This window comes from Schistocerca serialis, chromosome 7, assembly GCF_023864345.2.
Source record: "Schistocerca serialis cubense isolate TAMUIC-IGC-003099 chromosome 7, iqSchSeri2.2, whole genome shotgun sequence".
Lineage (NCBI taxonomy): Eukaryota > Metazoa > Arthropoda > Insecta > Orthoptera > Acrididae > Schistocerca > Schistocerca serialis.
In genome coordinates this window covers 370,100,820-370,115,870 of record NC_064644.1, presented here as the reverse complement: position 1 = coordinate 370,115,870, position 15,051 = coordinate 370,100,820, and the positions used below count along the sequence as shown (strand labels likewise).

General features: G+C 39.1%; 1 protein-coding gene across 3 annotated transcripts in view; it reads right to left on the bottom strand.

Annotated features, from left to right (window-relative positions):
• The window catches only part of LOC126412480 (protein FAM114A2), a 69,042-nt gene that overhangs the window by 31,172 nt on the left and 22,819 nt on the right, over positions 1-15,051 (bottom strand). For all 3 annotated transcript variants that reach the window (XM_050082098.1, XM_050082097.1, XM_050082099.1), the window contains exons 3-4: positions 14,078-14,327; positions 10,004-10,248 (exon numbers count right to left, since the gene is read on the bottom strand). In XM_050082098.1, coding sequence (XP_049938055.1) covers positions 10,004-10,248; positions 14,078-14,327 — 495 coding nt within the window. The remainder of the gene's footprint in view (positions 1-10,003; positions 10,249-14,077; positions 14,328-15,051) is intronic.

Below are 15,051 nucleotides of genomic sequence, written 5' to 3'. Positions count from 1 at the left end.
CTTTTGGCAAAAGCCTTGTAGGGCGAAAGCTAACTTTCTTTTCGTTGTACCTTTCTACGACTTAGCATCTCCGGTATATGGTGAGTGGCAACTATCATTTTCATTATATTGTTACACTCAATCTGGATTTTCCACTATTTGATTTTATCTGACATTCCTCTTTTCACTTCAACAACCTCTGCAGAATTGTAATCAATGATGTGATCATTTCTTTTAGTGTATGTTTTGTCACAGTGGGATTATTTGTTGATATTTGTATGAAAATATTGTCATAGGAGTCACATCGCCCACACACAACCAAATATACAGTGTGTTTCAAAATTACTTCTACAAACTTTGGGGACAGGTTCCTTACAGTAAAACAAGAAAAAAGTTCTTATAAACATTTCGAGTTATTGATGAAAGTTAATATTCAATGGCTTTCCAGGTACAACCCAACAACTTCACTTATCTATGCCTCTGTCTGATGCATTTTATCCTAAGTGGAGTTTTGTTGGCAGGGACACTTTTCGACATCGTCATTCATCTATCTTCAATGTGTCCATTGTGTACATGAATTTCAGGTAATGAGTTAACTGAAAGTCCTGTGTTCAGGTATAGCATGATATTCATTTTGGGAGCATGCACGCATTTTGCTCATATGTCTGAGCACGAAGAGCACATTCTATGGGTTGTTGAAGAAGAGCGAGGTATCAATGCAGGGCAAGTGTTCTTGGCAAGTGGTGCATCTCAATGCTCGGCATGGAGGATACTTCACAAGCAACTCAAACACCCTTATCCTCTTCAAAATGGGTGGGACCTTAATTGCTGCCGTATCCCCCATCGCATCTACATACATTCTCCACAAGCCAGCTTCCGGAGTGCAGCAAATTGCATATCTAGGTTTCCGTTTGCTCTTATAGTTTACTTCTTCAGTTACTCTTGCTAGGATGAATAGGACGTGTGCATGTTGTGTGCGGACGCAGGGGAGCTAGTCACAGTTCGCACACAGCTGAATACGCTTTTGGCTATGATCAGCCACCTTCAAGCTGCTGCCTCAGTGTGTATCTGTGGTGGATCATCTGGCGCATCATATGGGACTCCTCAGATGTCATTTGCTTTGCTCATGGGCTCTGTAGCCAAGGCACCTCCTTGTGTACCTGACACAGTGGATCTGTCCTCACAGCACTGTGTGTGGCGAGTGGTAATGTGTTCACACTGCTTGAAGCGGAGGGTCAATTTGGAGACTGGGCACCTGGCCTCACCTTTTCACCCTGTGAGTGAACTGGTGGCCATTTCTTCTGCAGGACCCAAGCAGGCACATATGGGCAGGTGTTTGCTTGTTATGGGAGCTCCAACATTTGGCATGTTAAGGAACCCCTTAGAAAGGTAGCATTCAGTGCTGGAAAGCAAGCCAATGTGCAGTTGGTACATCTGCCATGACCCTCATCCATGATGTTGAGGAGGCCTTGCCTGTGGTTACTGAGCACAGGCATGGTGCAGTTGTCTGCAAGTTGTGGCTCACATCAGCACCACCAACACCTGTCGCATGAGTTCCGAGGCCATCCTCAGTTCATACAGGCAGCTGGCCAAGGTGGTGAAAGCTGCTGGCCCCACAAGTAGGGTGCAAGCAGAGCTCACAATTTGCAGCGTTGTTTCCAGAGTTGATCTGGGTCCTTTGGTTTGGAGCCGTGTGGAGGGTCAAAGGCTTCGTCAACTCTGTGACAGTTTTGGCCGCAGATTTCTGGACCCTTCTTATTGGGTGGGGAATTGTAGGATGCCCCTTGACAGGTCATGGGTGTACTACTGCCATCCCTGTTTAGGGAACTAGGGATACTAACTACTGCTTCCCGATATATTTATTCCTTAATGAAATTTGTCATTAAAAATATATCACTTTTTCAAACCAACAGCTCAATTCATGGAATCAATACTAGAAATAAGAATAATCTTCACAAGGATTTAAAGTCACTTTGTCTTGTACAAAAAGGTGTGCATTATTCAGAAACACACATTTTCAATAACTTTCCAGCAGCCATAAAAAGCTTAACAACCAATGAAATTCATTTTAAGAGAAGCCTAAAGGATTTACTGGTGGCCAACTCCTTCCACTCCATTGATGAATTTCTCAGTAGAACCAACTGATGTGTGTGTGATGATGTAACTTACCAAACAAAAGCATTGGTATGTTGATAGACACATAAACAGACACAAGCAGATACGTCTGCTTGTGTCTGTATATGTGCGGATGGATATGTGTGTGTGCGCGCGCGCGCAAGTGTATACCTGTCCTTTTTTCCCCCTAAGGTAAGTCTTTCCACCCCCAGGATTGGAATGACTCCTTACCCTCTCCCTTAAAACCCACATCCTTTCGTCTTTCCCTCTCCTTCCCTCTTTCCTGATGAAGCAACCGTGGGTTGCGAAAGCTTGAATTTTGTGTGTGTGTTTGTGTGTCTATCAGCATACCAACGCTTTCGTTTGGTAAGTTACATCATCTTTGTTTTTAGATATATTTTTCCCACGTGGAATGTACAATATATCTTCTGCACAATTGCAGTGCAGTAATGTGTTCATTGTAAATAAGTGTGTGTGTGTGTGTGTAAGTAAGTAAGTACAATCTAACTTCTGCACCAGTTCAGTGCAGTAATATGTTCATTGTAAATAAGTATTTAGTAGTTGTATTACATGTTTATTACCTATTAAATAAATAAACAACTTTTTTATTTTAAATTCAATACATTAGCATTTGCAAAATGATTCTTTCATATAGTGTTCATTAAAAAATGACGACCATGCCACAGGGATCTGTGGAATGGTACATTAGCTTATTTGTTTGAGTTGTAAATATTTGTCAAGTATTGTTGTTTTTCTGACATGTTCTACATCCCAGAGGACCTCCTCACTACGGATCAATTGGAATGAAAGTAAATACAATCCAATCTAATCTAATCAAAGTTGACTGTTAGATGGTTTTACTGGTCACCAGATTCTGCAGTGACAGTGTCAGAATCATTCAAAGAAAGTCTACAGTCAAATGGCACGTAAATACCCAGATCATGCGATAACAGTTGGAGGTTACTTTAACCTACTGAGCAACAGACTGCAACATATATGCATTCACAGCAGTGGGTACAGACAGTGTTGAGAAACACTTTTGAGCATTTTTACGAAAACTCTGGCAGCCCACACACAATGAAAATATCATCCAGATGCTCACACACAAGGAAACTGATGGAAGGGGCCTATTCTTTCCGAATTTGGCCCAATACAACGAATCTAGAACAAGCAGTCAACACTCACATGGACATTCCATTACTTTATAGTCAAATTAGTTTTAAAGACCCTCTACCTAATAATATATGCAGTAGTAATTTCATTATGCACTTAAACATCAGAGGTCTGTCTGAAGGAATGATCAGGAAGCTTTATGATATAGAAATTTTGCTAGAAAGTGTGAAACAATCTGTGAAAGTAATATGCCTTAATGAACATTGGCTAAAATCTGAAAATATCAGTCTCCTGAATAAACTTACAGGTTATAAACTGGCTACCAGCTTTTGTAGGACCAATGGGTATGGAGGCTCTTGCATACTAGTTCATTCTACGATAGACTATGATATCAGACAGAATTTTAGTCATCTGAATGATGAAGGTACATTTGAAAGTTGTTGTATAGAACTTAAAGAGTATAACATATTAATTATCAGCATATCTCACACCCCTGAGTACCATATAAGCTCTGTATTTTTAGATAAGTTAAATACATTGCTACATAAATCAAAAAGTAAGAAACTGTACAAAAAAAGGGTTATATGTGCTGACTTCAACATAGATGTAAGGACTGATGACAAATTTTCTTCACACTTAAAGAACCTGATAGCCACAAATGGGCGAAATCTCAATTTTGATCAGTATACAAGAACTACAACAAGCTCCGCAACATGTATTGACAATGTTGTAAGTAGTTATAATTATTATGTAAAAGAAAAGTTTCTTCTAGATTTAGGAGTATCAGACCACAAAGCACTATTTGTATCACTACCGAAGCAAAATTCAGTCTGCAGGAATTTCAGTCAAGAAAATGTGGAAGTATTTTGCAAAAAACTAAGCCAAACCAAGTGGGCAGTCAGCAAACACACTTCCACAAGTGACAATTACAATAACTTTTTAACTGAATTCTTGGGTATATTCAATGAGTGCTTCCCTTTTGTAACAGTGAGGACCAGGTCCCAAAAAAGTAGATCCTGGGTAACAAAAGGAATTAGAGTGTCTAGTGCTACTAAGAGGAAACTGCATATGGAGGCAAAAGTAAATCGAAGCCCTCAATTTCTTAAGTATGTAAGCACATACAAAAAAAATTCGACAAAATAGTTAAACTAGCAAAACATACTGCGAATAATAACTTCATTAAAAAAAGAGAGCTGTTTGGTCTGTTATAAGAAGCGAAGTTGGCAGAGAGAAAATGCCCTTCTCAAATACTGATAAATGGTAGAGCTGTTACAGAACCCAGTGCAACTGTGAATCATTCAACGACTTTTTCATAAACTGTAACAAATTTGGTGACTGTTCACCACCAAAAACAAAGCCCAATATGACAGACAGCAATTGCCCTTGTTTTAAGTTTTCTCATGTTTCCATCTCAGATGTCATCAAAATGATAATGTCCCTAAAAAATTCAAAATCTGCGGGGTGGGATGAGGTCACCACTGAAATAATAAAAGTAGTCTGTCACAGTATTGCATATCCACTCTCTTTCATAATCAACCAATCTTTTGATGAGGGATGTTTCCCAGATCGATTAAAATATGCAGAAGTTTGGCCCATACATAAAAAAGGCAAACAAGATGAATTGGGCAACTATAGGCCAATCTCACTGTTACCATTTTTCTCAAAAATATTTGAAAGAGCTGCATGTGATCAGATCGAAAATCACAATTCATCTAACAGCATTATCTTAGGCAATCAATATGGTTTCAGAAAAGGCCGCAGTACAATCCATGCAATAAATGAATTAGTCACGAAAGTCAGCAGATGTCTTGATGATAGAATGTATGTGTCAGGCATCTTTTGTGACCTGTCCAAAGCCTTCGACGCAGTAAGTCATGACCTGCTTCTCCAAAAATTGGCACGCTATGGTTTTCAAGGCAAATCTCTTAGCTGGATGTCATCATACTTGGCAAACAGAAAACAAAGAGTACTTATTAATGTCAATGGCAAGAAATTTCTCTCTGGCTGGAAACATACTCAATTGTGTGTTCCACAAGGTTCAATATTAGGGCCACTATTTTTTCTGTATTATATTAATGATATGCCATGTCAGGTCCAGTCTGATACTATCTTCTATGCGGATGACTCAACAGCTGTAGTCTGTTGTAAAAACGAGGTAGACCTAATTCGTCATATTGAACAAACACTTGGGGAAGTGGAGGCATGGGTCAAAAACAATAATTTGACATTAAATTTTACAAAAACAGAAACTGTTCATTTCACCACAAAACAATCTGCACAGTCTATAAGTGAAATAAGGTATATGGACAAAAAATTAGAGACTGCAGACTGTGCCAAATTCCTTGGCGTATTAGTCAATACAAACCTGTTATGGAGTCACCATGTGGACAACATACTGGGTCGACTGAATAGCCTTGTATATATTATGAATATCTTGTATAGTATTACTGATTTAGCTGTAAGAAAAACTGTATATAATGCATATTTTGTTTCAGTCATCAGGTATAGTATAATTTTCTGGGGGTCTGAAAAAACAAATTTACTTAGAGCTTTTAGACTACAAAAAAGAATCATCCGAGCAATGGTGGGAGCAAAACCAAAGCAACATTGTAAACCTTTATTTGTAAAACTAGAACTAATGAGCATTCCAAGCATATACATCTATGAAACTCTCACTTTCACGAAAACAAACCCTCAACTTTTTGAGGGCAACTTCTTCTTGCATCAATATGATACTAGATATAGAACAAGCTACATGTTACCTACCCACTGTTTAAAATCATATGAAAAAACCCCATGCTATATGGGCATGAAATTTGTAAATAAAATATGGAAAGATATGGATGACCCAAATGAAAAAGGTACCAAAAGAGACCTGGAAAAATATCTGAATGATAAATGTTACTATAATGTAGAAGATTTCATGAATGGCAACAATCCATTATAATTGTAATTAAAATACCTCTTTGAAGATGTTACACCATATATATTATTAGTTTATTGTCTATTTTTAGTATTAGTATATATAGTGTAAAACTGACAAGTCACCTATGTCACAATCTTTGATTGTATAAGGCATGTTATGTGATAATAAAAATTGAATTGAATTGAAATAGACTTTGTAGCTACAAATAGGCCTGACCTTAGCAACAACATCAACATAGAGATCGGGATTAGTGATCATGTAACTATGATTACTAAAATTATTAAATCAGTCAAGAAAACTACAAGACTATTTCTGCTAGAAAGAGAAAATAAGTAGTTGTTAGCATCTCACTTAGACAATGAAATTATACCATTTAGTTCCAGTATGAGAGACACAGAAAATTTATGGGCAGAGTTTAAACAGACTTTGTAAATTGTGGTCTGGAGAAGAATGTGCCTAATATGTGGATTAAGGACAGAAAAGACCCACAGTGAGTGAAATTCGAAAAGGGCTGAGGAAGCAAAGGCTGTTACACTCTCAGTTCGAAAGAAACATACAAATGATGACACGCAAATGTTAGTAGAGGCTTGTGCATCTGTAAAAAGATCTATGCTCAAACCATAGGCCATAACTGCCACCATCATACATTAGGAAAAGATCTGGCCAAGAATCCATGGAAATTCTGGTCTCCTGTAAAATCACTAAGCAGCTCTAAGGCTTCCATCCCATCACTTGTTGACCTCTCTGGTGTGGCAGTAGAAGATAACAAAGGGAGAGCAGAAGTTTTAAATTTCATGTTAAGAAATTGTTCATGAAGGAGAATCGTACAAATATACTGTTGTTTGACCACCACACAAACTTGCGTATGGACGACATAGTAACAGGCCCTCCTGGCATAGAGAAACGACCAAAAGAGTTGAAAACAAGTAAGTTGTCAGGTCTGAATGGAGTACCAATTCAGTTTTACAAAGAGTACTCTATAGCATTGGTCCATTACTTAGCTTGCACTTATCATGAATTCCTTGCCCAGTACAAAGTCCCAATTGAATGAAGAAAAAGTGCAGGCTTCTCGTGTATAAGAAGGATAAAAGAAATAAGTTGCAAAATTATAGACCAATCCTTAATACTGGTTTGCTGCAGAATTCTTGAACATGTTCGAATATAATCAATTTCGTTGAGACTGAAAAGCTTCTGTCCACGAATCAGCACAGTTTTAGAAAGCATCACTCGTGTGAAACTCAGTTTGCCTTTTCTCACGTGATACACTGGAAACTATGAATGGAGGGCACCAGGCAGGGTCCATACTTCTAGCTTTCCAAAAAGCATTTGACACAGTGCCCCACTGCAGATTGATAACAATGGTATGAGCACGCGAAATAGGGTCCTTGATATGCGAGTGGCTCGAAGACTTCTTAACCAACAGAACCTAGTACACTGTCCTTGTCAGCAAGTGTTCATCAGAGATTACGTTATTGTCAGGAATGCTCCAGGGAAGTGTCATGGCTGCTGTTATTTTCTATATACATGAATGATCTGGTCGACAAGGTACACAGCAATCTGTGATTGTTTGCTAATGATGCTGTGATGTACAGGAAGGTGTGATTGTTGAGTGACTGTAGGACACAAAGTGACTTAGACGAAATTTCTAGTTGGTGTAATGTGTGGCAGCTAGCTCTAAATGTAGAAACATAAGTTAATGCAAATGAATAGGAGAAACAAATCCATAATGTCCGAATACAGCATTAGTAGTGCCCTGCTTGACAATGATGTCACATCGTTTAAATACCTGGGCATAATGTTACAAACCGATATGAAATGGGACGAGCATGCCAGGATTGTGGTAGGGAAGGTGAATGGTCAACTTCAGATTATTGGGAGAATTTTGGAAAAGTGTGGCTCATCTGTAAGGGCAACCATATATAGGATACTAGTGCAACCTTTTCTTGAGTACTACTTGAGTTTTCAGGATCCACACCAGGTTCACTTAAAGAAAGACATCAAAGCTACTCAGAGGCAGGCTGCTAGATTTTTTACTAGCAGGTTCAAGCAACACACAGATATTTTGCAGATGCTTCAGGAACTCGAATGGGAATCAATGGAGGGAAGGCGACGTTCTTTTCAAGGAACACTACTGAGAAAATTTAGAGAACAGGAATTTGAAGCTGACTGCAGAACAATTACATTGCTGCCAACATATATTTCATGAAAGGACCATGAAGGTAAGATAAGAAAATTAGTGCTCATATGGAGGCGTTGTAAACAGCTATTTTTCCCTCATTTTATTTGCGAGTGGAACAGGAAAGGAAATGACAGGTAGTGGTACAAACTACACTTTGCCACACACTGTACAGTGGCTTGCAAAGTATGTATGTAGGTGTAGATGTAGCCCTCTGAGCCATTAGCTACCCAACTCTAACCTCTCTTCCTACTTCTTATCTCTCTCATCTACCCAATCACCCAACCCAACAAAATCTCCAACCCTAGCCTAGTCCACCTGCTTGACTGCAATTCCAGAATTGTAGCCTAGCTGGCACAATGTAGGCGAACAAAGGACGGTGTATTTTTCTGAAAGCTAGGACGTTTTCATTCTCTTTTGTGGGTGTACAATGGTTCTGCTATTCAGTGAGTGGTCTCCTTTACTCCTAAATTACTTAGATTAAAGTTTATGTAGTGTAGTAAGTGGTATTCAAATAGGTTAGATGTGCAATGGCAAAATGTATATTGCTTAGGGTATGTTACTCTTAACTGGGAAAGAAACATGTAGAATCAAACACTGGAAAGTCTGGTTGGAATATCAACACTGTTGGAAAAGATAAAGTGCTACTTACTGTAAAGGTGACACATTAAGTTACACATGGGCACAATTAAAAGACACCTACAGTAAGCTTTCAACCACAGCCTTCATTAAAAAAAGAAAGAGAAACACACACCATTCATTCACAAAGCAAGCACACCTTACACACACACGAATGCCAACTCTGGCAGATCAGACCAGAATTTCTGAGCTGCCCGAGCTGCAGAGTTTTCTTTATAATCAAAAATGTTCAAATATATGTATCCAGTTTGCAGAATGACCACAGAATATGCTTTGTAAATAAAAGTGAAACATATCTGATGTAAAATTCTCTTTAATTAATTACACTAAGCTTAAGACGGAGAAACCAATAATAATTGATTTTAACAACTGCTTTGGAAGATAGCCATGCAAACAAACCTATCAATATATTTCAGTTAAGTAGCTGCCCCATGGAACACCTCAATTATGAGAACCTGAAGATAGGAGCACTTATATTACTAAACAACCACCCTGGTTCACAGCTAGTGGATTCCAAGGATAAAAAAAAATCTGCTTTTCAATACTTTGCATAATTATTGACCAAATTTAAAATGCTGTCATAATCTACCCATTAAGAGGTATAATCTTAGGTTAAAGCTTTAACACAATAAGTTAAGTATTACAGTTAGAAACTGTGTGTATATTTTGAGGCAGAGTCCCTCACCGCCTGCAAATATCCTGAGTATATTCATCCTTTATTCGAGAATGAAAGCACGTAGTGACTTGCAATAAACTTTACATACAATTTCAAACCTTTACAAATTTTTTTTTCACTTACTTCCCAACAAAATGACGACAGGGGTAAAGTATCAATACAGTGCTCTTACAGTGCTTACTTCTGTTTTAACAGTGCTCTTACAGTGCTTACTTCTGTTTCAACAGTGCTTTTAGAGCACGTCAGAGCTTGTCAACTATGTGACTACGTCAAGGTAACGACTTTGGAGATTATGAACTGTGCTGAATACACCTTTTAGCACTGCTTATTAGAAATCTAATAAGTATACAGAAATCTAAGAAGTAAGTAATAAACTTACCTGTGAGAGGATAATTTTCTCTGAGAAAATCTCTCTCTTTTTTCTCAGACCGGGATCACCCTCTTGTAATACTTCCATTGTCTTTTTTCCTATAGTTTCCAATGTGTCAAGACCACCAGTAATTACTTTGCTTCCCGTGGACTCCACAAGCTTTGTTATTGTGGACACACCAGAAAAGACACGGCTGAAGCCAAACAATCCTGCACCATCTTGTGACTGACTTTCTGTCGATTTTTCGTCTGGAACTGAGAATTGAAGAAACAGTGTGTAAGATAGGGGAAAAATTTATCATTTTTCAGATTTTGTCTATAAAATTTCTTGTTACATTGTGTAATAAACTTTTTCAGGCAGATTTTAGGTGTTTAAGGTGTTTTCTTAAGAGTGTAAATAGCTGGTACTACATAAATGCTACTGTATTCGCAGAGTACGCCATACATGCCAGGAACTCTTAAAAGCTACATTGTCTTTATAATGAGGCGTAACCTATCTTGTACTGGAGGTGGGCTGGGACACTGGCCTTAGTCCCTGTGGCACACATTCTACCTTGCTAGTCACTGCCCTGTAGTATGGAAGTAATGCAGCCAGCTTGGTCTCTTTCATTAATTCATGAGGTGTCTTATCGGTGGCAACTGAAAGCTTTAGCTATCTCTCCTTTGCTGTAACCATTTTCTCTGAACACTTTTCAAGTGCAGAAACTCTGACTGTAGATGGGCATCATCAGAAATAATTTTTGTCCTCTGTTCTAATGTGTACAGGGTGGTGAAGGCTATGGGCATTTGAGGACCAGTCAGTGTGCATAGATTTCCTGTACACTGAGTGACTAACGCTGAATATTGTATTAAGCATTCACAATATATTAAACAAAGGAAACTGAACATTGCCTAGAAAACAGACATAAGATACTATTTAAAAAGATGAGAGTCTATGTTCACGTATTATCATTTAGGGATTCTTTTATAAAGGAGGTGGCTGAAATTAGAATAAACAGAAACAATTTTAAAAGAAACCAGGGGTGTACACTGCACACTTAGTGGGGCTTAGTGACAGGCTTTGGATGCTGACTGAAAGTGAAGATGGATGCTTGACACTGGTAGGGATGTGAGAGCGACAGTTTAAAACATGGCACCAGCCCCTTGTGTTGTGCCCCCTGATGTCACTCGTCCTGCAGTGGTCTGGAGGTGCTATGAGCTGCCCAACTTGACTTCTGTGCACGTGTCACTTCTGCTCTCTGTGGAAGGTTCCAGATACTGCTACTGCATTTACACATGGTTCAGTCACATTAATGTGACCACCTCCTATGTTCAGGAGCAATGTGCAATAACCATTCACAAACTCCTAGGTGCCAGGACTAGCAGTGGAGGTTATATAAAGCCTGCCAAGGAGGGGGGGGGGGGGGAGTAAGTGGAAAACAGTGCATTCATGGTCATAGTGTGGAAATGGAGCAATTTATCTAATGTGCAAAAGGGCAAGATCATCAGCTTGTGGGCCAAGGGTTAAACCACTTCCGAAATGGCTAAATTTGTTAACAGTTAGTATGCCGTTGTTGTTAAAATATACTGAAGTGACGCTATCCAACAATGCACCGAGGCAACTGTTGTGCACCAAGGGCCGTAGATGACAAGGGCGAATGATGGCTAAGGAGATAGGTACAGGAAAACAGACATGTAACTGTTGAACAATTGACCACCCACATGAACCAAGGGGGTGTGAACAGTGTTTCCTCAATGACCATTGAGTGAATGTTGCTGATTATGGGCCTCTGCAACAGGTGCCCAGTTCATGCACCCATGCCTTCTACTGTTCATCAGCCACAAAGGCTCGAATTTGCATGCCAGCACACAAGTGGGCATCCAATGAGTGGTGACAGGAGGCCTTTATACATGAATCATGATTTACGCTCCATCGAACTGAAAGTAAACACTTTGCAACATTCGCCAGAAGGGTACATGCCGCAGGAGGGAATGTTATGGTCTGGGGAATGTTTTTGTGACATTCCCTGGGTGATTTTGTCACTGTGGAAGGCACAACGGATCAACACAAGCATGCATCTATCCTTCAGGACCATGTCAACCATTACATGCAGCTTGCTTTTCCTCAGCAGAATGGTATCTACCAATAGGATAATGCAAAGTGCCACACAGTTTGCAGCATATGTGCATTATTCGAAGAGCACCCCTGGCCACCAAACTCCCCAGATTTACACTCAATTGTGAATCTGTGAGAATACCTTTACTGGGCTGTTTTGTTTGTGAAATGGATCCCCCAGCTGAGAAATCTAATGCAGTTGGCCATGACACTGAGTCAGCCTGGCTTCGTATTCCTGTTAGTACTTTCCATAACCTCATTGACACCCTTCCTGAACGTATCACAGCAGTCCACTGTAAAAGATAGTTATTCAGGTTTTTGATAGCTGGTCACATTAATGTGACTGGATGGTGTATAAGTGGAACATTGTGTCATTCCGAAATCAGCACATGTGCAATGTTTTGAACAATTCTAACAGATGACAGGATCATTGTGAACCATCAAAATGGCATCAATGCAAGACACTCATTACAAGCAGCATGTTGTAATTGAATTCTTGGTTGTGAAAAAAGAAACCATGGTGAACATCCATAAATTTTTGTGTGTAATGTATGGTCATGATGTAGTTGACTGGATGAAGACTAAACAGAGCTCTGGCTTGGAACGTGAGAGACAGTGGATATATTTAAAGGCACACTTGGCCAGCCGAAGTGAGTCAACTAGATGGGTGGAGAAGACAAGCATGCAGCCCAGGCATGCAGAACATGACCAATGGAGACAGCTGAGTGGGGAAAATCCAGAACAAGGGTGAGCAAAGTGGTTCTCTTGCTGGACGCAGTGGCAATATGGAGGCACCAGTGACTTGAAAAGAGAATGAATCATGCTACTCCCACAAAAAATACATAACATGCCTTACAAAAACATGACACACCATAAAAATGGCAATGATGAGATGAGTTCATTATAGTTCTAAACCATGTACTTCAAAAGTTATAAATGTTTTAATTATAATAGTTTATAAAATTAATAACAACTGAACCACTGAATCAATTTACTTATGATACGTCATATGAAAGCTGTGACATCTGTTATAACAACAACACATTACTTTTACAATAAGGCATGTATAACAAAAATTACAAAATACGAATCAGGCCCCCAGGTCATGAGAGTTCGCCCAAGCCTAGATTAAACCATCAGTTACAAATAATACTATCCAATGCTCATCTTCCAATCAGGTAATAGTCCAGGAAACCTGTTAAATAATTGAACAGGTTCCAAATAGATAGTAATGTATATGGAAACCAGTGAAATAGTTCACATTACTACAGTGCTTTGTCCGTGAATTGATAAAGTTTTTGTTGGACGCCTTCAGTCCAGACGTTTTCTCAGTTTACTATCAATCTTTTGGAACACGATGTTAGACCACAAATGTCACACTGTGCAGTTACGTTACTTTCACCTCACACAAAACATCACCACAGATAACAAGATTTCTGTCTTTTATTTATTGCTGACAACCACATGCACATAAATCTGAATGTAAAATTTCTGTACCCCATTTTCCTGTATTACAGCACATTTGTGCTACGCATGAGTACAAGACTGCAGTTAAGAATGCACATGTAAACATGTCATGGCATCTGCAAAGGAATGATGGGCACTGTTTGTGCAGTGGAGTGATTTTGCACTTGGTAGTCCATCCCAGTTCCAACTGTTATTGAAGGAAGGAAAATGCTCCAGCTGTGAGTCACATCCATACTGGATACAGCTACTGAATCATGGACATGAAGGAATGTTCTTAATGTGTGTCCCTACTTCTGGTGTTTTCAATATGTATTCATTTTCTTGTAGATTCTGCAGAGAAGCTCCTCATTTCTTAAAAGTCCACCTAATTTTCTGTAACCTCCGGTACATCCGGGTCTCAAACAGAAAATGCGGGTCTCAAACACTCAGATTCTCTTTTACAGTTTTCCCAAAGCTCATTACTATCATTAATTTTTCTTATTAATCCACACAAGCCTTTTGTAACAATTCATATATACTCACCTGACTGTGCACTTCCTGTTTCAGGTTCCTCAGACACATGAGTTGCACTGCTGCATTTGTTTTGACTCTTCCGCTCACGTTCTGCATCAAGACGGGCTAGCTCTTCTGGGTCTGGAATTCCAATTCCTGTTTCAAGAACACTGCTGAATCCATGAGTGACTTGACTGGTCAGAGTTGAGACACTTTCTGTAGCAGTTGACAAGAGAGAAGAAACACCCCAGTTGCCCCATCCTCCCCATCCACTGCCTTCCTGTAAATAATATTTACTGAAATGTCTGAATTGTATGTAAAAACCTGACACAATTTACTTCTGGGCAGTTATCACTCAAAAGAAGAAAGAAGTGCAGAACAATTCCATATAAAATAAGGATGAGCTTTTATCAAGTTTTTTTTCTCTTTTCATTGGTAGTGTTTTACACAGGCTGCTTGAATTTTTGCACTCCCGTTGGCTATCTCTGTGAATGCATTAAGACTGCACATGAAGCCTCTGAATCAAGACATGACTTTTATAATGAATAAATAGAATGAAAGAAAAACTAAATAGAGACATGAACATTATGAGCTATTGGCCGGAACAGTTTTTATGAAAAAAAAATACAGGTACTCATCGAAGGCAGAGAGCTGGGAGAATGAGCAGCTCCCGGCTTCCTACAGAGATTGTACAGGATGATTCAAAATTTTCTGCACAAATAGTAGTAGATGAGAGAAGTGTTGAAATACAACTACTCTGGAATACAAACTTATGGTCTTGGAAGTAATTCTGAGCCAGTGAAAGCATTGGAGTGTTAAGAACAACAAGGAAAATCAATGCACATGCACCGTAAGCTCAACAAAAATAATGTAACGTTTACTTAACAATGGTCTACATTACAGACGGTGTCCAAAATGGCAACCACCACATTCAATACAGGTGCGATATCTTTGTAGAAAGTTGTGGCACTCTCGTACAATGCCTGATGTACTTGGTAGAGTGT